General features: G+C 39.7%; 2 protein-coding genes across 3 annotated transcripts; both read right to left on the bottom strand.

Annotated features, from left to right (window-relative positions):
* Nucleotides 1–203: 203 nt before the first annotated feature.
* On the bottom strand, nucleotides 204–12,738 carry epsti1 (epithelial stromal interaction 1). Of its 2 annotated transcripts, none has more exons than XM_044366651.1 (10): nucleotides 12,433–12,738; nucleotides 11,253–11,311; nucleotides 11,058–11,102; nucleotides 10,823–10,896; nucleotides 10,209–10,292; nucleotides 8,165–8,238; nucleotides 6,765–6,849; nucleotides 3,796–3,869; nucleotides 2,825–3,009; nucleotides 204–865 (listed from the first exon to the last, which is right to left on the bottom strand). In XM_044366651.1, the coding sequence occupies exons 1-10, from the start codon at nucleotides 12,612–12,614 to the stop codon at nucleotides 720–722; spliced, it is 1,008 nt and encodes a 335-aa protein (XP_044222586.1). In that variant the 5' UTR covers nucleotides 12,615–12,738; the 3' UTR covers nucleotides 204–719. The 2 variants fall into 2 exon arrangements, with proteins under 2 accessions (XP_044222586.1, XP_044222585.1); XM_044366650.1 differs by having other exon boundaries at nucleotides 11,058–11,141; nucleotides 12,433–12,732.
* Nucleotides 12,739–13,948: 1,210 nt separating this feature from the next.
* On the bottom strand, nucleotides 13,949–24,466 carry idh1 (isocitrate dehydrogenase (NADP(+)) 1). Its single transcript, XM_044366418.1, has 9 exons — nucleotides 24,334–24,466; nucleotides 22,483–22,612; nucleotides 19,203–19,494; nucleotides 18,107–18,209; nucleotides 17,257–17,434; nucleotides 16,966–17,117; nucleotides 16,690–16,830; nucleotides 16,352–16,514; nucleotides 13,949–15,077 (listed from the first exon to the last, which is right to left on the bottom strand). The coding sequence occupies exons 2-9, from the start codon at nucleotides 22,602–22,604 to the stop codon at nucleotides 14,984–14,986; spliced, it is 1,245 nt and encodes a 414-aa protein (XP_044222353.1). The 5' UTR covers nucleotides 22,605–22,612; nucleotides 24,334–24,466; the 3' UTR covers nucleotides 13,949–14,983.
* Nucleotides 24,467–26,435: the final 1,969 nt, after the last annotated feature.

The following is a 26,435-nucleotide window of genomic DNA, read 5'->3' as shown; positions in this document are numbered from 1 at the left end:
GACGGGGATTTTCAGTCCCCCATTGTGAGAGCACCACCCTTTGTCCTTTGTTGCCGGTCAGGTGATAACATCTCTGCTGTCCAGCTTAGCAATGAGACTGGCATTTTTTAGGCTCTTTGCCCACTGGCCACCCAGAAACCCCACCCAACTTGATATAACACAGAAGAAAAGGAAGGGTTTGGTTTAAACAGTGATAAAGAGAGTTCACTAAAAGGTTTTTATTCAGTACTATTGGAGTCCTTTCAAGCTGCTGTGACTTTGAATTCAAACCAGTCAAAAACGCCTTCCTAGAGAAAATCCTATTTGGATTTGCATCTTTGGAAGAATCCTACTATAGATACATCACATGTGACTTTGATTATAAAACAAACAAAAAACATTGTGTATTTGAGTAGAGCCCTCTTCCATCTGCACACACACTGATTTAATTAAGAGCCTCAAATATGATCTGATGATTATGAGTCATGGCGATGACCTTCAACTAAACTGGTGAAAACGAATCAATTCAACTCCATGTCAGGGCAAAAACCCTATGTGACTCACTTGCATGCAGACAGATACAAGACACCAAACACTCAATGATTAATGACATAATCAAAAACAGATTTCAAGAAGCACATAGGTAGGTATACATATATTCAATTTTGTAGTGTAGTCAGCATAAAGCATCAAAGACAATATTAAAGTAAGACAAGCCTCCCATTAAAGATACATTAAATTCAACTAAGCGAGCTGATGAGTATTGTGTAGGCCTGCTCGTAATCGCCGTTGCACTGATCAAGGATGTCCTCTAGGAAGACTCTGCTGCAGTCTGGAAAGTTGCTCATCAGTTTCATCAAGTCCCACTCATAGTCAGGCTGTGGGTCTGGAAAGCACACAGGAAAGAAATCATCTTCATAGAGCACAATTTATTCATTATTGTTCCCACGAGGCTGCTGTTGAAAGAGGGTTATTTGATTGTCACAATATATAGTTCAGTGCACTTCTTCCCATTCTCAAAAAGAGTAGTTGGAGGTCTTACTATCACATATTTTATTATTTTCTTTTAAAGGCTGTGAGGCGATCCAAAATGCTCTTGCCTGACTACTCTGGCATCTGTTCCCTACAACTACCCACACCGTCCAGGATCAGATTCCCGGTGGTTCTCCCTGCCATCGGCTTGTTCAGCTCTGAATCCAGACAATCAAAAATGTAGGCCTGGGCAACAGCGGGGGACCGAGAGGAGAGGCCATCACACAACCAGGCAGGAGATTGGCTCAGGCAGGTAATAACAAAGCTGAAAGATTTGATCGGCGCACTGGGAAAATACAGACTGACGCTCATAGATGCAACCTAACGTAGATTGAGGATGTTGTGGGATTCTGAAATGCAGAATTTTGCCCACAACGGCAGTGCCAGGGCTGAGCATTTGACATATTCTTTATTCTTGTGGCATTTGAGTTTTAACCTCAAACTTGTGACATCAACATGCTGTGGTTGGTGTTCGGATGGGCAGTTAGTCAAGGATGAAAGGCGATGGAGAGGTAGTAAAAGAGATGGCTCATAGTGGACTTTGGGACTGAGACTAATGTTTATCTTACTGGGTGTAAAAAAATGATTGGAATGCAACTTTTTCTCTCTAATTATGATACATCAACTCTGTGTACATGTTGATACTGAGTACTGATCTGATCTGGTATCAGATATCGGTGCTCTCTTTTTTCCGAAATTTAAAATGTATAAATCTGACTGTGATTTTAACTATTTTAATGTATGATAATGTATTAATGTATGAGGCCAGAGATTGAACCAAAATTTGGTTGGAGGCCCAAAAATGCAACTATTCAGTTAGTCAACTGACAGAAAAATAATCTGCTACTACTCTGATAATCTATTACTTGTTTCAGTTATTTTTATATTGTTGTGAATGGAATATTGGATAATTGGTTGTTTTTTTCCTCGTATTTTATTGACTATTACATGCTGTTGCCGATCTGGCACATCAGACCGATGTATTTCAACATCATTAGTCTTACCAGCTTTTGTACAGTTAAACAAACTGCAGCCAGTTAAACACTCAAACGAACTGAACAAACAATGATTTTAATTTCATGCACTGTGTCGTGCACACGTGCAGTAGCAGGAAATACTAAGGTGCAGTAAGTAATGAGCATGACATAGTCTGTTTCTGTTTTCTTTCTTCTGTTGTGAGTGGCAGGTATTCATAGGCATGTGGCAAACCGCCAGGTATCAAACTCAATGTGTCAATCCAGACCAATTATAAAAGGGCGGGACTGCTCCTCTTGGCGAATGAGTTTGGATGGAGGCCGAGAGTTTGTCAGTCTATCCTGGGTTCACCGCTCCTGGAGAATTTTTCTCGCTGACTGACAGACTCCTATTAGCACTCAGTGCATTTGTGTTTGTTTCACACTTTTATGCTTTTATTCTCAGTGTGCTGTCTGCAGACTCACACACACTTAAATGAGTGTGATTTATTGCTCAGTCTGTAGTAAGTAAAGGCCTAGAAAGAAGGGGAAAATACTTTCTTACTCACACTTACAAACACACACTTTTCCCACAAACTACAAGTATCAGCAGGATTTAAGCGCCAGGAGCGACAGTATCACTACGTACCACGCATAAATTCCTGCCTACATTTTTGTAGCACGTAAAGCCTTTGATTTAAGGCAGACTAAACACAATCAACGTCCTCTGAGAAATGATGAAGTGGGCAACTCTTGTCATATGTCAGATTTAGGTTTGGTTAACCAGCGTTGAGCCAGACTAAAAAAAGGCGTGAGAAATAGTAGACCGAGGGTTATTCACACATTCATTCTCAGCTCACCAGCTTCCTCTGCCCGGTCCTGTCCTGGATCTGGTCTCAGGTGAGTAGGGGGTAGTTGTTGTCCAGGGGTGTTGGACGGCTGGTGTCTAAACACTTCAGAGGCCTGACTGAAACTCTCCCTCTTTGCCTCCGTCTCACTCTCTCTGCTTCGACCCTCAAGTTTGTCCAAAAAGGCTGAGTTCACCCTGTCAAAATATAATCAATCAAACAAACGGTTCACATTAAACTAACCAATGCTGTATTTTATAACTTATCGTGTTGGCACACTCCAAATGGCAATGAGCAGGATATGTTTGACAACTTTTTAAACCCACTAAAACATAGTGATGTCTATAAACTGAACACTTCAATCTGTACTGGTTTTATTCCAAACGGATGAGCAAAACAAACTATTAATTTTGTTGAGTCCAGTTCTGTGCAGTTTATATTTTGCAAGGGGTGGAAGAAATATTCAGATATTTTATTTAAGTAGAAAACCACAATTTAGAAGTATTCCATAACAAGTAAAAGAACTGCATTCAAAATCATATAGTATCGTTCACAAAATATACTTATATTATCAAAAGCAAGAGTAATCATAATGTAGCAGAATTGTTTTTGTCAGTGTTTTTATTACTACACATAAAATCATATGACTTGCTTTACTAATGCTTTAACATGCATAAACAGTATTTCAATGTTGTTGCTGGTTGAGAAGGAGCTCATTTAAACTATTTTATATAATTTTAGGTACTTTTGATCTGTAACAATGCATCATATATTATAAAGTGCTCATAGGTTTTGTGCATACAAAAGTAATATTTCCCTGTATAATGTAGTGAAGTATAAAGTTGCGTAAAATGGATACACTCAAGTAAAGTACAAGTACTTTAAGATGATTTTACAAAATTGTCTGCTTTTATGTTGAAATGTTACAGACCGAACCTGAGTTAATTGTTGAAGTGGAAAAAATACATGAATGTTGTACACACCTCCTGCGTTCCTCCTCTACTTCTCTCTCACTTTTCACCGGCGTCTCTCTCTGTTTAGTCTTCAGGGCCTCACTCTGAGAAAAAAAGAGATTAATCAAACCAAAGTTTGAGCACACAAAGTATAAAGGAGAAGAAATCTTACAGTGTAATATGCTCTTGTGGGCAGACAAAGAACTAAAATAGTATCTTATCGGTATCAGGGTCTATAGTAAGCACCTGCTGATAAAGACACTAGAGCTATAGGTTTAAATGGAAAGTGCATGTAGTTTCTGTGCTTTTGGTCTTAACTGCCACTGACAATGAACTGTTATTCAGTTTCCAACACATTTGAGCCTAGCTGTGTGGGTGAGTGCACAGTAATATGACTGTTGTACACTGTATATTATTTATTTGTAATGATCTGAGTTTTTATTTCTTTACCCAGTAAAGTTTCACTGCGAACAACGCTGTCTTTTTCATGAATGCCCTGTGTCACACAGTTGGATTTAAGGTATTTGGAGAGGCTTTCCTGAATATGATATGATCAGTCTGTAATGCTCCAAGTGAGGAAATTATAACATTACAATATCAAATTGTAATAGACAGCAAAGGAAATAAAAGCAATAATAAGTATGAACACAGCAAAATGTCAATTTTAACAGAACATCTTGAGTAGTTTGAAGAGGATTACAGCATTAAGGGTGTGAGGATAACAGCACCAACAGATGAAAAATATGCAAAGTATGAAAATATACAGAGACAAATGACTAAATGAAACAGAGGCAGCAGAAGGTCAATGAGTTTGTTTCCTGTCTTGTGCAATAACCAGTTCTGTAAAAGTAGTGAGCATGTGTGCCATATGAGTATGCTAGATATTCAAAGCAGCTTTCTAAGATTTTTTACAAGTTCATTACCATGTTGTTGTTCAGTGCGACCGCATATCATTCTGTGAAAATCAACTGTTTATACTGAAATACCGTACATACACATTCAGACTCCGTTCTCCTCCATTCTCACTCTCTGTTTTCCTGTCCCAAGAGAGCGATGGGTCTGATTATTTAGCATGGCATGAGAGGAAGGAGGAACACAGAGCCCACCTGTACTGCTCTGTACTCCCATCAAAGCAGCTTAGCAAAAAATCTCCCACTCACACACACACGCCCACAAATAAAGGATATGAAGGAAAGATCAATCTGTCTTATAAAGCCATTGCTGAAAGAACAACAGATCCCAGAGTCACGGTCAGAACCACATCAAGAAGTTTGACTTTTGCTGCTCCGCAGCCGCAAGCTTTCATCTCCTAATCTGTGACGTCTATCTGACAGAGCTGCAGCCTGGGAGAGTCTGGAGAGGAGAGAGGAGAGGAGAGGAGAAGAGAGGAGAGGATAGGAAAGGAGAGGAAAGGAGGGGAAAGGAGAGGAAAGGAAGGGAAGGGAAAGGAAAGGAAAGGAAAGGAGGAGATGCGAGAGGAGACAAGACGAGACAAGGCAAGACGAAGCGAGATGAGAAGGCGGAAAGCCAGGAAGAGGTGAGTCTTTGTTGCTGTCTGTAACCCTGGTATCATCCAGTGAACTGTATCATCCATTTAGCCTGTCTACATGTTGCTGTGTGTGTGTGTGTGTGTGTGTGTGTGTGTGTCCCACCATGAAACAGAGACTTCTTTATTACTGTAACTGACTGCTTTTCATTTCTTCCTAGTTTCCATAGTTTGACCCTAGTCCCCTCTCTCTTTCTCTTTAACTCTCTCTCTCTCACCACTAACTTGGTGTGCGGTGAAAGATTTACATCAGGTCTATGTGAGAAAAATAGAGAGAGAAAAGAAATATGCAACAACGAGAAAAGCGCCGAAAGAAAACATCTCCCCTGTCCAACGAGGGAGCTGAGCGTGCAGTTTTGACGGTGTTGTCAGTCACCACATAACACACTCACAGCAGAATGCAGCGTGTCCTCAGGCCGTTTCCTGCTCACTCTCTCCTTCTCTGGTCTAACATCACTGACAGACACTAGGCTGGGTGGAGAAGCGCAGACACTATTAGCAGCATGTCTGACATTCCGACAGAAGCTGTCAACACTTTCTAATAAATGTATGTTTTCTGAGCTGAAAATAAATGTGACCTCTTCGCTTTCACGCATTTACAGCAGCAACTGATTTTAAGATTTATAGCAGCAATTAGCTAAAAAAAGATTGTTGATTAAGAGGAAGATTCTTTACAATGAGTGGTTGCCCCCTGTGACTGACAAGGCGTGCGATTGGCTTGAGCTTGGGTTTCCGCCAGGTACTTTTACAAACGCAGGTTATTCCACTCTATTCTGTCCTCTGCAGGCTCCTCATAGTCATGTTGTGTCTCTGTCTCTCTCAGTGTGAACTCTGGGAAGTCCCTTGAACTCTGCTAGCCTTCCACTTATTCCCTCCCAGGAAAACCAAGAAGGGAAGACAGGCAGAGAGGAAGAGAGGCTGAGAAAAGAGAAAAAAAGAAGCAGAGAAAACAAAGGAGAGTGAAAGGAGCAGACAGACAGACAGACATTAGAGAGGCAGAGGAGAGGAAAAGCAGTGGCCTATTCCTCTGTGTATTTACACTTCCTTTTACTCAACCATGAGCTTGCTTTACTGCTGTGTGCCCCAGCTCTGACCAGCACATAATTGCAGGGGGATCGGGCTCCTCACCCCACCCGGCCTACTGGGGATACCGCTTAATACCCGCACGGCCCTGGACGATGAAAACTCTGCACCCAAGTGTATTTACTCAGAAAACAGCTTTCAAAGGCAGATCTATTGGTGTGAACTACCACAGCGCTTCAGTCTCCGACCCCACAGCCACAGATATGAGACTCCACACTGAACCCTGGGACCCATAGAGCAAGCATGTGTGTGTCCAGACACACACAGACACACACGGACACACGCTGATGAACAGACATGGTGTATACAAACAATACATGTGAAAGCACATACAAGCGTGCACACACATATTATGTGGTTGCTGGCTTACCCCGGATGACGTGTGTGTGGCACTGCTGGATGCCAATGGACCCGGGGCTCTCCTCTCAAACCTCTGCAGAAAATCATCAGTCCTCCTGCAATAAATATACACATTACATCCTATGCCTTGCAGTCACACATTTCAGAAAGACAGACATGGAAACACACACAAATAATAAGTTAGGAAGGAGTATTCGTTTTCTCCACAGACACTCCACAGGCCAGAGATGCTGACAGGACTGGAGTCCCACAAGGTTGACCAAGTTTGTTTGTCCCACACTGACACCACTCTCCCCGTTCCCAAACGTCTGATCAGCTGCGCTGTCCCACTCCATCTCTAAATATCTTCATTGTTTCTTCAGGTTCACACGTTGGTTCACTGTCTCTTGTTTTTGTTTCTCTTGTAAGGAAGCCAGAGATGCTACTTGACAAGCAATTTCCCTCAGAGCTGACCACGGATAATATTCCAATAACATCTCGACTGTCAGGCAAATTGATTTAAAGTGGTCTGACACACTGTAGGAGAATATGGCATGAAAAGCTTGTGTAGACAGCAGACGCTCTAAATCATTATTGTCTCAACATCCAATATAATACCCAAAAAACGCCTGTCCACTTGAAAGGGTTCTCCACTGATTTTACATGTCAAAGTGAATTTACTAGTCATGGGGAGCACTACACAGCCTGTGCAAACAGTTATATAACGTCTTCTGTGGCTCTGAAAGAGCTTTGAGAATATTTACTCAAGTGACATCACCATTATCTTAGCTTTGGCCTCCAGACATGTTTAAAAGGAATTCTGTGTTACAAATTGGGTGTGTGGAGTTTGAAAGATATGGGCATAAAAAAAGACACTATTAATAATATAATAATGGTGGCTTAAGTGTAGCATCGAGGGATTTGGAGTTTGACCCATACTAGGAACTGAAAGGTCTCCATTGCATCAACTTTCTTCTTTAAAATCTGCCTTTCGCAAGTTCCCAAACTTTATGGAAATGCAATGCTCAGTCACCAGAGTTATTATCAATCTAAAGTTTCCTACAAAGTTTTCTTTTTGCATCAACAAAAATTCGACCCAACAAGTTTGAATAGGTAAACGGGGTCAATCAGAGGTGAGCATTATGTCACCTGTCTTCATGCTTCCCCTGATATTTACAACTAATAATCAGTGTTCCTCCTTTTTCTGCCAACAGAAAATGCAGCCTGCTCAGGCTCCAGTGATAATTATAGGTCAGCAGGATCAGACATTGGGCGCTTCCTTTGTAAAGGTTTGGAGATGGTGTCATTTGATGCTACATCTATGACTAAGATGCATTGCAGAGCAAGAAAGAACACAGCACAGTACACAAAACAACACAATACCGCACAGTGACAGTGATGGGACCCAAGTGAACCTGATCCAGGGCTGACCTGCGGTGATCCTGCCTGAACTGCTCCCTCCTCTTCTGTTCTTCCTGTCGTCTCTTCTCCTCCAGGCGCTCAGCCTGCAATGCATCACAGTCAGCAGTCACACCGCAGCACACAACCGGATGGATGACATACAGCCACCATACAAATCCTGTTTTTTCCATTATGCAAGAGTGATATTTATCTCAACAATCACTGGGCATAAAGAGGAATGTTAGTTAATGATAGCCCTTTGATAACCTTCAGTTACCAGTTAAACATGAATAGAATATACAGTACTCTGATGCCCTGCGATCACACATATTGATAGATACTACATGCATAATACTTGCAGTGCTACATGCGCTTGTCTGTCATTAAAGACGTGGCTTTCAAGTTCATTATATTATATACATAACTCACATACATAACCACAACTTATTCTTAACATACAACAAACAAAAAAACCCAAGCAATACCCAGGTGAAGCGCAATAACTTAGCATTGAAAATGTCCATCAGAGGCATCACAAAACATAGTATTTAACAATTCATGTAATAATTATTCTCTATAAGGATACAATAATAAAGTCGTCACTATGGGGCTGCAACATCTTCATAAAAATGACTCTATTGTACTTTTTACAGTAACATTCAGTAAGATGATCTATTTAATATTCACTGAAGTTTATTTTGCTATTAAGAGGTGGAAATCCCCCTCAGTCCCCTTTAATTTCTTTGGTCTTTGTCTCAGAATTTCATTTCTAGATTATATTCTGGCATTGACATATGCACAGCTCAACCAAGAGCAGGGCTGATCTGTACTATATTCAATTACTGTGGTTTAAACACTTAATATTTCTCCTGTTTTCTCCAGAATCCAGCTGCCCCTACATCCCAAACTCTCCCTAACCAAATTGGGTCAGGTTAGATTCATGACCCAGGCATGTTTTTGCCAGCCTCCGCTTAGATCACGTCTATAAGACTAGGAAGACATGCATCTGTTTATTTGCTGGATTACCAGTACATTCCTATGGCTTCACAGAGGTCATGGCGCAACAGGAAAAGGTCTGTGGAATACCACTTTGGTCTTCAGCATTAATCACCCTTCAACATAACTGTAGCAGTCCATTAACCACTATTAGACCAAGAGCAGGGCCAGACATGGAGGAGAACATGTCTGAGAACAGAGTGAGGAACTGTCTTTGGTGGCTAGAAACCCACGAGATCATTAATCAGGTACTTCACATGGCTTTAATGCAGGGTGTGTGAGGGAAGATTCAACACAGACATGCAGCAGCTCAGGCGGATGCTTGTCTCTACTGACATCTAGAGGCTAAACATGATACTGTTTCTCACTGAGGGGAAACAAACTTGATGGTACACAAACATGTTTTAATGAGCCTCACATATATCACTACCAACAAACAAAACAATTTAATATCCCACCTTCACATACAAATATAGTGCTGTCACACCAGGATTCAGACTCAACTATTAAAGAACATCTTGTAATTTGCGCCCATTGTTTTGATTAGTGGATGGATTTTCTGGAGTCATCATTCAACAGTTGAGGAGGTCCATCACAGAAGAGGCAAAGATTTAATGTTTTCTATTGAACTCAATAGACCATAATGCAATGCAGCAACAAAACATGTTATATATGCTGTAAGAGTTGCAACACTTTACTGGAAAAACACCAACTCTTGCTCTAACTATTGCTCTTTCCACCTACACTTACACTCTGGGGTTTGTCCAAAAGCACTCTGGGAAATACAGGAATCACTATGCTGACGGAAACAGAGACAGATCAGGAGGACTGAGGGGGAGAGGAGACGCCAAACCAGTAAATTATTACTTCATAGTAAAATGACTCTCCAAAGGGGGTTTAATATTTTAAATGTGTATGGGGGTCGATTTTCTTTACATGCTTTAATATTTTTTGTCACCTTTTCAAACATAATAGAAATATCAATATAAGGGTGGCGAGTGATATAAGGAACACACATAAAAACTCTTTTTTTAAGGGGCCAAAGAACAGATTCTTGTTGTTTTAATCTTTGTCTCACCTTCTCTCTCTGTTCGGCTTTCATCCTCTGTGACTTCTCCTCCTCTTCTTGTCTCCTCCTCTTGTCCAAATCTTCCTGTTTCAGCTTGGAACAACAGGCTGTGTTAAACATTTCTTTGTGATTTGGCCATCGCAAAAAAGGAAAAGTGAAAAGTACATGGTCTCATACATCTTCACATCTCAAACGTGGTATGTTTTAATATATAGTTTGCTTGTGTGCTCATAGAGGGACAAGATCTTTACGGCTGCAACTAACAGTTATTTTCATTATCAATCTGTTGATTATTTTCTCGATTAATCTATTAGGTTTTGGTCTATAAAATGTCATAGAAAATGACTGTGAATAGACGACCACTTCCTATCACTGAAGTTCCACACTTAGGTCACTTGATACACCTGAGCCAGCTTCATTCACTGAAGAAGACTCTTCAGATCTTCAGATGCAGTTTAAAGCTCTGAAAAGCGAGTCAGTGGACCAGGAACTTTGTATTTCTTTTCATTCACATCCTGTTCCCAAAGGTAAAGAATGAACTTCCATGCAGAAATCTTTAAAGATGCATTTGTACTGAATGATGAACATGATGTATGGTTGCTGCAGTACATGTGTGTAAATACCTTCTTTTGCAGTTTGGAGCAACGCAAGTCTGTAAGCTGCCTCCTCCGAGCTTCAGCCAATGTTCCATCACCGCCTTGATACATTAAACAACAGATTACAACATATCAGTAAGTAAGCATGTACTTAAACATGAACATATTGTATTAAGGAAATAATAATGTTAAACAGTCAAAGATAATTGTTGCTCAGAGGCGAGTGTGATAAACAGTAAGGATGTTTTATGTGTTGGTTTACCCAGTCTCTCTGGATTCAGGTGCACTGGGGGGGCTCTGTGTGACTCTTTCCATCTCTGAAACTCCTCCTCTTCTTTCTGAGCCACTACAGCAACGAAAAAAACCTCCATTACTTGGGAGACAAATTTCAAACATGTTCACAGATCAAAAGATTATAGATAGGTAGGATAGCTGAGAGCAGCAGCATCGAGCTCACTCGTTGTTATCTTGCTACGGCGAGCCTCATTTGGTGGGATCATGGTGAATCCACCTGAGCTGAGAAAGAACACAGGAAGAAATACTCATCATTAAATGGTCTTAAACTTTAGTGATAACCAAAATGTGTCCACAGCTTTCAGTCACTGTCAAAAGTTAGAACAGAATGCTTGATTTCAATTGGTAGTCTTATTTGTTTACTTATTTTCTGATCAGATATTTCATGGTATACTTATATTTAAGTTCATTTTCAAGTGTTTTAGGCAAAGTTCTTGTACAGCAGTTAATACAACATTAACCATGGATGTATTTGAGAGGTTTGGCTTAATAGGTTAACTCTGTTTTTCCCTTTTATTTACCCTTTAGTAGATTTAAGGTTGGAAAGGCGGTGTCTACATGCAGGTAGGTAAGGTATCGAAATATCAACACACCAACATAGTTAGGTGTTACACTGTGATGAAATTACCAGAGTAGTAAAGCCATAGAGTAGAATTTTGTTGGCTGCGGCAAAGCCAAAAAAACAGAAGCAAAACCACTGAGACTGATCCATAAGTTAGTTTACACCTGTCACATAATGGTGTTACTAATAATGGAATAGTTCAGCTTATGGACAACTTTAAGCTGTCATAGCTGCCAGGTGTTAACCATAGATAAAAAAAAACCCGTTTCTGTATGGTTTTATCAAGATGAGCAGAGAAATGCTGCTTTCAGTAATGTTAGAAATTGAAAAGCTGCTGATTATCATCACAGGTGTATTCACGTTAAATGTCAGTTATTGTTGTCTTCATCCTGCTAGAACACAAAGCAAAAGAAATGACAAGACAAACATATTTTGATACAGGGTACACTTAGTGTATATTTTGTGTTACAGGCTTCGGTTGTAGGCCTACCTGACAAGCAGCTGATATTTACGAGGAACAGTGAAGGCACCGTTACACTTTCCAATCTCATGAAACGAAAGTGAACAGCAGCGCTTCACTTCCACCATAACAAAAATATGTCTGGGCAAATACAATATAGTAAATGTTTGCTTATAACCACAGCATTAAAGTTAATAGCCTGCTGTCTCTTTGGCAAATTATTTAAAAGCAAAACATAACAGGTCTGTGTTTATATTACAGATGATATCAGATTGTATTTAATGTCGAGTTTAGTAAAACACAACTTCATCTGTTACTTACTACTGCGCCTGTCTGTCTGTCCCTTGTGGATTTCCGCTGTCAGGTGCATTTCTGTCGAAATTATCAGGTGTAGCTTCATTTCCAGACATATCTGAAGACCTGTTTCTGTCTCTGGGGTTAGTAGCAGGGTTTCTCCTGGGTTCAGCTGGGTTCCTTTGTCCCTGGTTGTAATAAGGATCCATATAGGCTCGATGATTACGTACAGCTGTCCTACTCTTAGTGCAATTTACGTCGATAATAGTGAGTGGCTTCGTTTTGGTTTTTTTAAATTATGGTATCATGTATATAGCAGAGTGGGTGTGTTATAATACAATAGCGTCATCTGCTGGACAAACAGGCAACGGTAACTTTTATTAAAGGCCCAATTTGTCATTCTGTGACAATGAAAATTACAGGAATATTTTGTTTGAGTGATGAGTCATAATTTCTCTATATTATCTACATTATTACATCATATTTCTGTATATTCAAAATATATTACAGTAATCTTCAGTTCAGTTGCTATTCTCAGACTTAATTTTTATTGTTTGATTTTTTTTTCTTAACTACTTCCTTGTGTCCTTGTCTCATTTTTTGATATGTGTGACTGATATCTATTTATTTTAAAATACCAACCTACAATACATCTGTGCTGTTGTATGTCAGTCTATTAATTTAAAGATCTCCTCCAGACATGTTTTAGGGCATATGAAACAAAAAATGTTCAGTTGCCTCATTAAAAGTCCTTCAAATGACATCTGCTTGTTCTCAATGAAAAATCTGTTTTTATCTCTGTTTCATTTCAAACATTTATCTGTTGTTAGATACAAGAACTCTACTTGATGAAAAGTCCATTCTCAGTGTACATATGTGTACTGGAGGCTTCACGTTTTCACATCATGTTTACTGGCCCTTGATTGGCTCCAAACTAGTTGTGATGTCACACATAGGTATGCCCGCTAACCTCGGATTTTCAGTGAACTTTCCTCCTTCAACAGATCAATGTGAAAACAACCTTCTAGTGTCAACAACATTCTGCACAGTGAAGCTCAAACACTCAAGTGAAGGAACAGAGAAAAACACCTTTTTGACTGGAGGGGGATTTTAAACACCTGTTCAACAATAAATGTGTGAAAGCAGGTTCCTGTCCTATTAAATTTTGATGGTTTGGTTACTCTATCATATGCATGTAGAAGGTAGGAGACAGAGAAATCAGGCAGTTACCAGTTTGACTAATTTGGATGGCTGAAGTTTCATATTAACTCCAGATAAACTTTTAAATACATTTTTGCACAGGCTGTGGGTTTTGGTCCCTATCACTTACATTTTAAGTGCATTATCAGGAGATCGTGTAATGAACAGGGGGAATGATTATGGAAAGAAAAACTTATTTCAATGTTCATTGGGGCACCTATTGTTCTTGACAAAATTGTGAAACCTGTCCTTTAATACTCACCGTTTTTAATCTACAACCTTATTGTTTAAACTGAAGGCCTCATAAAAGTGAACCAGCCTTTATCAAAGAATGACACCCACATTTCTTCAAAAACTCATTTATTGTGAGTTACAATGTTAGGACTTAAGCATAATATTGATGACGAACCAACAGATGGACATTTTGATGAAGATAGTTTTACGATTTGCATCAGTGACATACTGGATGTTAATACACACGCACACACACATAGGAAGGACAAATAAATACACCTTTTTAACCACTGTGAATAGTAAAGTTAATAAGAGTACAAAATCTAAAAGCATGTATTGTAACCTTAATGTCTTTACAAATTGTGTAAGGGGACCAGAACCCTTGTTTGAATACTATCGATGAACACGTCAGTCCATATGTTGTGTGTTATGTATTGAACAACAGTACAATTTAATGTATGCATGGCTGGTCTACTAACATGCTGAGAGGTTTCATTGGTGACATACAGGCTGATTAGCTGTTCTTGTACTGTGGCTGTGAAATGGCACTCAAACATATAATGTTGTCACTCAAATGTCTGAGGTATTGGTAAAACATGATAAGATGTAGGGAATGACCAGAACCAGCAGATGACTTTGACACAAAACAAATAAGGCAGTGAGGGTCCAGAAGCTCCCTCAGACTACTTCTGGTGGGATAGTCCCCTGTTTAGCACTGATCAACAAATACTGACAACACACACCACACTCTCTTCAGGGAACCTAGTGCAATTAGGGTAAACAAGGTCACTGACCCATCAGGTCATTTGCCAAGTGTGAGTTAATGTTTGAATCATGTGTTTACACTGTCACGGTATGGCTTTTTGTCTACTAGTGATACATTAAGAGGGATGTTGGCCTACACGGATCAGAAGCTTATGTTCCCCTTTCATCTAGACAAGGCACCCTGCATGATCAGACCCTGTGTTAGGGAATGACATGGTTTCAGTCCAAAGACCTCCTGGAGTCCTGGGCACACTCTTCACTGCTCCAGTGTCACTTGGGGGCCAGTAATTCCAGTAGCTGTATAGATGTCTCTGTGTGTGTGAGCATGTGTTTGAATGTGTGTGTATCTGTGTTTAACTGCAGAGGTTGGGAGGTGAGATCACAGCTTGGGCTGGTTGGCTAGCTTAATCTTCAGGTTCTCTGCTAGTTTGTCCAGGAATTCAAAGGTGTTCAAATAATCAGCACGAGTCACACTGCAAACAGAGAAACAGAGGAGAAAGGATTAATTATACTTTACTTTAGGAGGCACTGAGTAGACTGCAGTGTTCCCATTGTTTATATCTACAGTTATAGTTGCCATTTAAGCCAAACACTGAAAATATAAAAAGTAAGAAAAGTAACATTTTTACTTTAATGAAATCAAACCTTAACCTACATGGAAAAAGATTAGATTTTTTCTGAGTTAAGGGATAATTTCACAACTTTTCAAGTCTGTCCTTAAACAAGTCAGGTTCCCAAATGAACATTGACCCATGTTTTTCTTGCTGTAATCATTACTCCTGTTCATACTTGCCAGTAAGAGATCCCTTTAAAATCCACTTTTAATGTGAAAAAAGTGATGGGGGACAAAATCCACAGCCCTCCTTCTGTGCAAAAACTGATTTAGAAACTTCTTTGAAGCTAATATGACTAACTTCAGCTGCCCAAATTAGTCAATTCGAGTAGATATCTTTCAACATTACAGTCTTTTTAGTGCCAAAATCCTTCTTTCTCTTATGATTCTTCCACTGCAGCTGAACAGGAAAACACTGTCCGTCGAGACACAAAGAGGGAAGCTGTTACTAAAAAGACTGTAACTGTGGCAGACATTCATGTGACTAACTCAGTCTGCTGAAGCCTCATTATCTTCAGATAAACTTTTAAAAACATTTTTGCTCAAAACGATGGACTGTGGATTTTGTCCATCACTTACATTCTAAGCACATTTGGAAGGGATCTTTAATAGCCAGTATGAATAAGAGGAATGATTACAGCGAGAAAAACCTGTTTCAATGTTTATGTGGGCACCTGACTGTTGTTTTAAGACAGATTTGAAAAGATTGTGAACCTATCCTTTAGGACTGTCTAGTAGGTAAAATGATCATAAAAGATCAGATGTAATTTTCTCCTTTTCAGTAACACATATAGCAGCTAAGGGACACATTTTCTGATCAAGCGAGGCCACATCTATTGCAAACTTTCTGCCGCCATAATCATCACTCTCCATCACAGTGAATGAAAGAATGTAAACATAATTGTTTTCAGCTGTTAATAATTGCATAGTAGTGAGCTTTTCAAAAGCTAGACAAGGCAAGTCGTCCCTTCAGTGCTCTCAAAAATGTTAACACTGGTTTATTTGGGTAAATAATGAATGCACAGTACGACACATACAGCCAGTGTTGCGGTGGTTCTATGACGATCACCAGGAGACCCTGTGGTGCCTGAAGCAGAAATATGAATTGAGTGTTAGATTTATGAGGAGACTTACTTTGATAATCCTTTGATGCAGATAGCCAAATCCTTGGTCATGAATCCAGACTCGATGGTCTCGATGCAAACGGCCTCCAGTGCCTCACTGAATACTCGCAGCTCTGCATTGTTGTCCAGCTTTGCCCGGTGGAGCAGGCCCCGTGTCCATGCAAAGATGGAGGCTACAGCAAGCAGATGCACAGTGTAAAGTTAATGAATCCCTATATATTTCATACAATGTATTATATATATCATATACAATTTCATATAAATCAAGATTACATTAATAGAATATTAATTTTAGTGGTCATGTTTGGATAGATGCTGAACGTTCAAGTCTATGGTTCATTTTCCTACCAATGGGGTTAGTGGAGGTTTCTTTTCCCTGCTGGTGTTGTCTGTAGTGGCGTGTCACCGTGCCGTGGGCAGCCTCTGACTCCACCGTCCGTCCATCAGGACAGATCAAGACACTAGTCATCATACCCAGGGAGCCATAGCCTGAAACAGAGTCACACAAAACCACGTGAACAACAGAAAATCTTTTAACCAACAAATGAAAAACTTTGATTTATATTTATAAGGGTTTTATATAGATTTTCACAAATTTTACAACAAGCATGTTTCTTCACCAACCTTGTGCCACAGAGTCAGATTGTACGTCTCCATCATAGTTCTTGCAAGCCCAAATAAAGCCTCCATCTGATTTCATGGCCTGGGCCACCATGTCATCTATCAGACGGTGCTCATACCAGATGCCTTTGGCCTCAAACTGAGCACGGTATTCCCTGGGACACACAGAAGGGTGGAAAATACATTTAAGTTGTGATCTACAGTATATTAAGGACAAGAATGTGTGTGTACCGGTGTTTCTAAAAGAGAGAGACAAAAGATGCCTTTGTGACTGTGGTGTGTGGATTTCCTTACTTCTCATAGATCTCCTGGAAGATGTCTTTGAAGCGACCATCGTACTTCTTCAGGATGGTGTTTTTGGTGCTCAGGTACAGAGGCCAGGCTTTGGACAGAGCCATCTGGAAGGAGCTGTGAGCAAAGTCCCTAATGGACTTATCAGTATTGTACATCCCCAAGGCTACACCACCTGTGCCTGGACAGACATACAGACAAACAAAAGAATATATACTAACAGTACATTCACACACACCGCAGTAGAATCACATACATTTTCACACACAAAAAAAAAACCTACACAAACCTGTTTAGTGTAAGTATTTTAGTATGCAATATAGTATTACCAAATAAGTAATATAACAATGTTTGTTTCAAACTTTGACAAACACTGAGAAAAGTCTTGAAATGAAATCCCTGTTTCTAGTTGTCATTACTCAACCTTTTTAAATCTATTTCAGTTGGCTCAATGTTTGGTTTACATTGATAAAACCAGAACAGGCAAATAGTTACAACAGAACTATTACTAGATAAGCAATATCTTATAATTTCCTATTTACAATGTGAACACAATGTGCTTGCAAAAGCCTTTCTATGGTGCAAGTTCAGCTTAGTTATATTGACTGACAACCTATTACACATCCATATTATGGTATTTGACATCTTTGCTGCAAGATATTTTTCATGTAAGACTGTTGTGTGTATTTGCATACTTGAGGCACGTAGATCTATGATATTAGAAGTGCACAATCACAATCACGGACATCTTGCGTGACTAACTACCACCTTGCTTGAATTAGCAGACCTCTCATCTGTGGTGAGGTGTTGGATGCTTGATCAAACACAGTGCTGACACAGACTGTGCTCTTACCCTCAAACTCATGGACGACAAACTTGACTGGCTCTCCGTTTGTGGGTGTGTAGGTCATTTCCAACTTCCCAGGCCCAGGCACCACAAAGTCTGTGGCTTTGTACTGTGGGGAGCACGTTGAGAAAGACAAAAGGTTAATAATAGAGGGATGTTTGATCCCACTAAACCAGTCAACCATTGCAAACAGCTATTAAAAGGTATGAACCACATCCTATAAAATGGTGTTAAATCAAAGATCAAATGACAATGACCATCACCAGAAGTGTTAGGTGATACAACATGTCAGCAGAGCATAAAATATGCATACCTCTGACACCCATGGGCTATTACGTAACTAGCAGTCATATGACACTTCACCTGGATTACTCTCCTCTGATGGGAGAACAGTTGACTTTGGCACAGCGCCACAAGCTAGCCTATGATTTAGCTCTGTGACGTTGCTGCGACTTGTCAAGGCTGTGAGGCAGTACGTTATGGTCCAAAGGACAGCTGATGAAGTACAATTATTGACTGAGTCTCTCCTGACAACCTCATGATGTCTGAGATAACCGCAACTCACTGTGCATGAGTTGATGGAGAGTCAGTAGACTGCTTGTTACAGAGGTTTAAAAATTAAGATTATGTATGCCCCTTCAGTAGCAGCTTTGTCACATAATAAGAGAGTTGGGATAAGTTTCTCTGCAGATACAAAAGGTCTGTCACATAATTGCTATACTGTTAGAGCTGCTGCTTTTAGCTGTAGTCTTACAGTTTGACTTCTGTGCAAATCAGGATTATTTAAACCTCATACTGAAGAGCTTGAAGAGTTGACTCTGTGTTTGGCTTTTACACATACCAATGTAATCCATAGTATCATTTCCACACTTCTGACATAATATTATATTAGTAGAGCACAAAAAGCTAATGAAGACACAATTTACTCAGTCTGGCCCCACTTGACTTTGTAGCCTCAAGTGGATAGAAATTTGATCTCCTCACTCACTGTAACATGTATTTTTTAAGTTTTACAGAGACAGTGAGTATAAATACTCTTCAAACTCAAACGTCATCTACAAAGCAATTTGGCCAACTGATGTTTTGTGAACCGATAGGGTACCTGGTCTCCATGGGCATGTCTGCCAATGATGATGGGTTTGACCCAGCCGGGCACCAGGCGGGGGATGTTCTTACAGATGATGGCCTCCCTGAAAACTGTGCCACCTAAGATGTTACGGATGGTCCCGTTGGGCGAGCGCCACATCTGCTTAAGCTTGAACTCCTCCACACGCTTCTCATCTGGCGTGATGGTGGCGCACTTGATGCCCACATTGTAACGCCGGACTGCCTCTGCCGCGTCAACAGTCACCCGGTCATCTGTTGCATCTCGGTTCTCCATTCCCAGGTCATAGCTGTGCAGGAAAAGAGAGTTTGAAAAGTTTGAATAAGTAGCATCAGAATGAAACCTAAAAAATATATATCAGCAATGTACTGGAAATGTCAACTGGTACTGTGTATAGGGATGGGGATTGTTCATTTCAATTTCAACATTGGTGCAAATACAATATTTGTCTATACAATACCTGATACTTTGTTCAATACCTTAGTTTGGGGAATAACATGTTTTAAACCTGTTTTGTTCAACAAAATATGCCACACTGCTTGATGTATTGGTGTAAAATAAAGACCTATGCCTGAAAAAAAACATGGTCTAAAATTATAAAAGTTTCTTGATTTAGATCTGGACCTCAATACAAAAATATTGAGGATCAATATTCAGCCCTAACAGTATATCTGTGTACTTGTGGAAATGGAGAAAGAGCGTAGAGACAACGAAACGGACATGGAGACCATTTATAATCTCAACAGCAGAGGCATGGGACACCATAAACAATAGCATTCTGTTTCAAGAAGAGCAGTGATTATGTACGCTTCAGTATACACACACACCATTGCACAGCTTCCTAGAAGCATTAACTGACAAAGCACTAAGAGTGAATGTATGCTATCTTTTTGGTTGGCTAGAAGCAGCTAGGCGCTGAATGTTTAAGTACAATGTCTGTGACATTTAACACAATTACAGTGTCAAAGAGCATGAACAACATTAATGAGTAGTGAAAGAGCTCGCTTCCAGCATGAGGAGAAACTCAAATTGCTGCTGGGGCCTTATTCACTCTATATCTTGGCTAATTATATTTCTTGCAAGACCTGACACTCTGCTTGCATCAAGAGTAGCCATTAACCTCCTGTCCCACTTCCTTCACAGTACTGCAACTGTGCTCACTCGCTTCCTCTTTCTATGTCTTTTACTTGCCTCAGTGAGGGGGAGATCTACGAAGGGACCCCACAACACAAAGACCAGGCATTAAAGCAAGAAAAGATTTGTGAGCCTGAAAAGTTGTCCAGGAGGAAATGTGTACAATGTACTTAATGAAGTATTATATGAATTTAAAACTGCTCTATGCCTGAAATCAGGGATGGTGCCTGAGAACTTCAAGCCCTGAAAGACAAAAGAAACAAGGAATCGATTGTGCAATGACAACTGGCCCTCTGCCAAGATAGCTGGAAAAGCAGCTCCCCTTGTTAGACTTGTGCTTGAGGGGCCTCACAGCTTCACAAGATGAGGAAGTACACCTGAAAAGTAGACTAAGCCCAATGTGCTTATCATTCCCTTCAAGTATTAGCCTATGTGCTTTCTCGTGGACTCTGGCTTTGTTTGAAAGCAGGCACGACCTTTTACCCACATTCTTCCTCCCTTCCCCCGAAAGCCAGGCCACAACAATATGACGCTCACCATCTGATGACAAACTAGACACATACCAGTGAAGACAGACTGACACAAAAAGCGTTAAAGAAACGAGATCAGGTTTAGCAAGTATGCTGTATTTGTTCTTGTGTGTTTGCGATGCCATGTGTCGCTTCAATCTCTATCACTTATTTAACAACTTCATGCATTCCTTGGACACTCGGAGGCAGAAAACCTGCACAGGCCTCAATCTGCACTCTTCAAGAAATGTATGCACATAACACAAGTTTACTCATATCACATCTGGAACTAATATCAAATACCCCAAGTGTCTTTAAAGTTTTAAATGAGTGTTATCTATTCTACATAACACCCTGAAGATGTCTCAATGCAGGGGGTTAGTTTGTTTTTACCAGTGGCTCAATGTGTGACAATCCTGCTTGTTGTGAAATTCTTATGTCAGAATAATTATTACACCATATTAAATGAAACGTGTACTTCCAAGGCCTGTTGCACAATAAATCATTAACTTTTAAAATTCTATGCAAGAAATGATGTTGAAAATCAAATGAAAAAAAAAGAAGGAAGCCAAAGTCCAGTGTGCAGACTCTGTCAACACTCCACAGCCTGAAGATACAGTAGTGAATGGTGGACACTTCAGGGACTTGAACTTCACCCCAACAAATTACATACATTCTCAGATCAAGGTCCATGCAAGAGATAAGAAGCTAGGTCAAATGAAGCAACGTATGCTCCTGTCAATTAGGGTGCTGAAATAGCCAATAATCACGAGAAAAATCTGTTGGTGACCTTAACAAAAGACAGTAAACAAGTAAACAAAAAGTCACTCAAACAGTAATTTTGGGGACTTCTCTGTAATAAAATGTCCAACCAGTTATCAGTATCAGGCCCTAAAACCTCACTTTGAAGCCTCCCTAAGAAAAATTATGTGTGCTACAATAGAACATTAGATGGTAAGATGTCTGAGGTATAACTATAGTGTAATATGTCTTCTGTAAGTTGAGTAATGCTTGTAAAGAAATGTCATCTATCATTTCTTTATATTCACACAACTTAAGTGCAGCTGATCTCCTCATAATAACATGATCCTTTTATCACATTGCTACAATTTAGGGGGACTTTTCCGATGTAACACTGTACATACTGCAGTGTAACCAAGATAACAACAGCCACAGAGGAGATCCTGTCAGCGACTAGGCTCAAGATGGCACCTTAGCACCAGATTAGCACCTTTTCATAAAGTGCTAATCAGATACTGGTTGTTTTGCCCATCACACTCTCTATAGGGAGAAGTCAGGATAAACAAGCCAAACTAGAAATCCCAGCACTGCAGGAACTGTCAGTTCATAGTTGTTTTTTTTTGTTTTTTTTTAATTCAGTCTCACTCAGTGGTCCCTGTAGAAAACACCAGTTGCAACACTACACCATCCCCTCATGTAACTGGGAGTGCCATGACAAAGGCAATTGAATTACAGACTGCATAATCTGCTAATCTAATCTCTGTAACATCATAAGTGCTTTTCCAAACATTTCAAAAACACAGGTGTGCTGGTGACTGATGCCCCCCCCCCCCCACCCCCCACCCCACCCCCCACCCCACCCTGCAGTTTTCTTCATACTACAGTGTTATTACCTGTGCAAGTCGAGTTCCAGGTATGGGAAGATGAGTTTCTCCTTAATGAGCTCCCAGATGACCCGAGTCATTTCATCTCCCTGCATCTCCACCACAGAACCTGACTTGATTTTCTGAGCCATCTTAGAGCCTGGAAGTAGACATGGGATAAACACACACATATTGAAGAGAAGGAAAAAGAAATGAATCAAAGAGAGATAAAAAGACAGAGCATTGTGACAGTAGTGGTATTTTATCAAGCAAAAACACCATAGATTTGCAGGATAAGTTTTGCTGCTTCCCACAGAGGGAAAAGTTCCAAATAACACTACAGACTCCTCAATGAATGAATTCATTCAAAACATCAAGTGGGAGTAGCCAGACCAGAGACTCAGCATTTAAATCACTACTCCTGATTTACTCCATAATCCTCTATGTATAAGTAAGTCTGTCAGAGCGAGACAGAAAATCCTGCAGCATATGGTCAACCAGAGCTAACAAACTTACCTCGGTACACTGTCACCAGCTTTGATTTAGAAATGGTTTAAATATTATGCATGTCTCTTATTTTAAGGTTATAAGGACATACAGCTGCATATTACATGTTTGCTTTAATACACACCTGTCAAGTCTATTTATTTATAGAGCACATTTAAAAATAACAAAAGTTGACCAAAGTTTTTTACAGACACTGAGAAATACAGTCAAATGAAAACACAGACATAGTCATGAGGATCAAGGAGAAAAATAATTAAAGTGTAGAATAAAAATGGGATTTAAATCCTAAAAAACACAACAGCATTGCACAGAGAACAAATAATAGAGAGAGAAAATCAATAAATACAATAAAAACAGTGTGACCATTCATGTCTTCATGATGACTATTAAAATGCTGAAGAAAAGAGGTCTTAAGACGGGTATAGTCATGGTTGCACAATAAATAGTTAAGAGAATTTCAAAGACATGGAAGTTATCTTTATACATCCATGTTCAAAGACTGGATTTCTTCACAAGTTGCAGCTTTCTATCTATCTTTTTATTTTTATTTTTTGAAAATCACAGGACGTTTGAAAAAGTTACATAAGCCTCCTGAACAGGACATGGGGAGGAGACTGCTGAGATGGCCACAGAAAGTCAGACCACACTAGTTGAGCTGCAACGATTAGATGTTTAATCAATTAGTTGCCAACTATTAAATGATTTGGCAACTATTTTGATAATAGATTAAACGCTTTGAGATATTTTTTAAGAAAAACAATGTCCAAATTCTCTGATTCCAGCTTCTTAAATGTGAATATTTTCTGGTTTCTTTAGTCTTCTGTGACAGTAAACTGAATATCTTTTGGTTGTGGACATTTGAGGACGTCATCAAGGGCTTTGGGAAACAGTGATCATCTTTTTTCACTATTTTCTAACATTGTATTGACTAAATGACTAATCGATTGGATTAATCGGAAAATAATCATCATGAAAATAATGGTTAGTTGCAGCCCTACAGACGAGAAATGCAAACATGGCATATAACGTATAGTTTAGATAAATATGTCAAGAAATAGCAGTTCAAAACATGAAGACAGGAGGGAGTTTGCAGAGACTGCAATGGGCCTCAACTAGTCGGGTTGCCCAGATACGAATTCATTTCAGTAATGACCTCTTAAAAGTGACATTATTTGGCTGAACCCTAGTTAGTCGAACACAAAAAAACCCTTAGCTTGAGTTTTGTAATACTCGCTGGTTTGTAGCCTGACTGTTAGCTTATCACTGTAACAGGACAAAAGGATGTGAAATGAGATAAGACTCATTTACACTTCCCTGTCGCCACTACTTGGTTCTGCAGTAAGGACAGTTTCATTATACGTTACAAACTCCTACCTTATTCAGTTTAATGGTCCACGACACAGTTAGCACCGAGACGAGGAGGCTATGAGACGTCTTTTCCTGGTACTTCTGAGCTGAAAGCTGTTGGCAGCTTGAGAGAATCGGCAGGTAGCCGGCTTCCACCTCCCGAGTTCACGGGCAAGATATTGACCAATCAGAGAAAAGAGAACAATCTCGCCACCAATCAGCTAAGCCCACACATCATGAGGGGAGGGATCTCTCCGGGCGGGGTCTGCAAACACGGCACACTGATTGGTCCGGAAGACACTTCGCTCTATCGCCATATAGAATGAAAATATGTATTAAAGTAAACGACACTTAAATTAATCTACTCATTCATTTTATTGTATTTGTAACTATTTATTGCCATAATTCTTATTTAGTAAAAATGTATCTAATGGTATGCTTCCTATGTTGTTGTCCCCACCAAATAATTATTTACAGTACAGTAACTATAGTAAATAATTTACTTCTGTGGAGTACATAAAATAGTAGTTTTTTTCTCACGAAAGTTCTTTAAAGTATGTAGTGGTTTCATTACCGATTACCACCAATTCTCATTAGGCTACTTTGGAAAATATTTTGTCTGGTTTCATTGATACTCAAGCCTGGATTAACTAACAGGGCAATACAGGCAACTAGTGAACCTCCAGACTCCTGAGGTCCCACAAAAGCACCATGATCACTATGCAACAATTGGTTTGTGGTATTTAACTTATTTTATCTTTGTTTGGGACAATGAATTATTAAACTACAACATTAACTCACATGATGATATTGTACCTGATCTTGAGGCCCTGTTTCAAAATCTAGTTTTAAGACCATTATTATTACAACCACTATGGTGCTTTCACTATGCATATCCCTAAATTAATTGTTTAGTTTTTTTCGACACAGAAAACCTGGGGCCATCATGCACAGAGAGGGCCCAGCAGCTTGTTCTTGTCCCAAGGTCAACTAGCAGGATGATCTAGCCAAGTAGTCTGTATACACACTGGTTATTGCAGTTGATCTAGTTGTTACTGGTTATTGAAGTGGAGACCACTAAGGGTCCTTGAAGGCCTCCCCTGGCTAAACATTTGCTGTTGGACTCTTATTGAACCCTCCGTCCACTGGAGGAGGACTTGTAATCTATAAATTCTGGTGGTGGAATCAGGACAGTCCACGGCCACCAACAGGCCTTTTTCAAAGCAGCCTTGACTTGTCATAGATGGGAAAGCACAAGGTGTCACTAATAACGTCAAAAATGGCTCCATTCTAATCAAGTGGCCCATTAAATCATGACAGTGTGACAGTGAGCCTGCATGCACAATACCAGGACCCTGAAACTGAAGCAGCTCCATAGAATTCAGCCATCTTTATTTTATTTTTATTTTATTTTTATGAATTTAAGTGATGGCTGAATGAATTCATTTCCATCGACTTCAATGCACACAGCAGACTACACATGGGCTCAAGTTCACTATGTTTCAGTTAATTTGTGGTAATTTTATTTAACACAAATTTATGAATATGTGCTATGGAGGACAATATAAACTACATGAATTAAGGTCTCGAAACTAAATTTTGACGCAGTGCTATAGTGGTGGAAAATCCAAAATAAATTAACCAAATTACCAAAAACCAATTGAAGCACAGTAAACCTGGGGATGGGGACCCTAGAGCATCCCACACTGAGCCAGCATCTGAAAATTCAGCAGTTGCATTTCTGCCAGCTGCTAAGACAAATCAGGCCTCCCCTGCAGCTACTATTAACATGCTTCTTGTCCAGTTTTCAATTGGTTCTTTCAAATTAGCCCTGTGGAACAGCTCTCCTCTAAATTGCAATGTATTCAAAGATGGTATTGCACTAATTATGTGAAATCTATCAGAGGGAAGCCAGGTTAAGTAGACTTTGTTGGATTAGCAGTTTCATGCCACTGTGAAACTGTGAATGATAAGGACTTTAGGGTTAAAAAAATTGTGAAGAACTTCTTCATGCCGATGAAACCATAGAAATTTAGTGATGTCATTCAAATGAAACAAGCAGGAGAAGTGGACACTTACCCAAATATAATGGTGAAGGACCTTAAATTGAATGGGAAACTAAGTGATTA

The sequence above is a fragment of the Thunnus albacares genome, chromosome 11, assembly GCF_914725855.1.
Source record: "Thunnus albacares chromosome 11, fThuAlb1.1, whole genome shotgun sequence".
Taxonomy (NCBI): Eukaryota; Metazoa; Chordata; class Actinopteri; order Scombriformes; family Scombridae; genus Thunnus; species Thunnus albacares.
The sequence above is the reverse complement of the archived record's forward strand: the minus strand, read 5'-3'. Positions and strand labels throughout refer to the sequence as shown.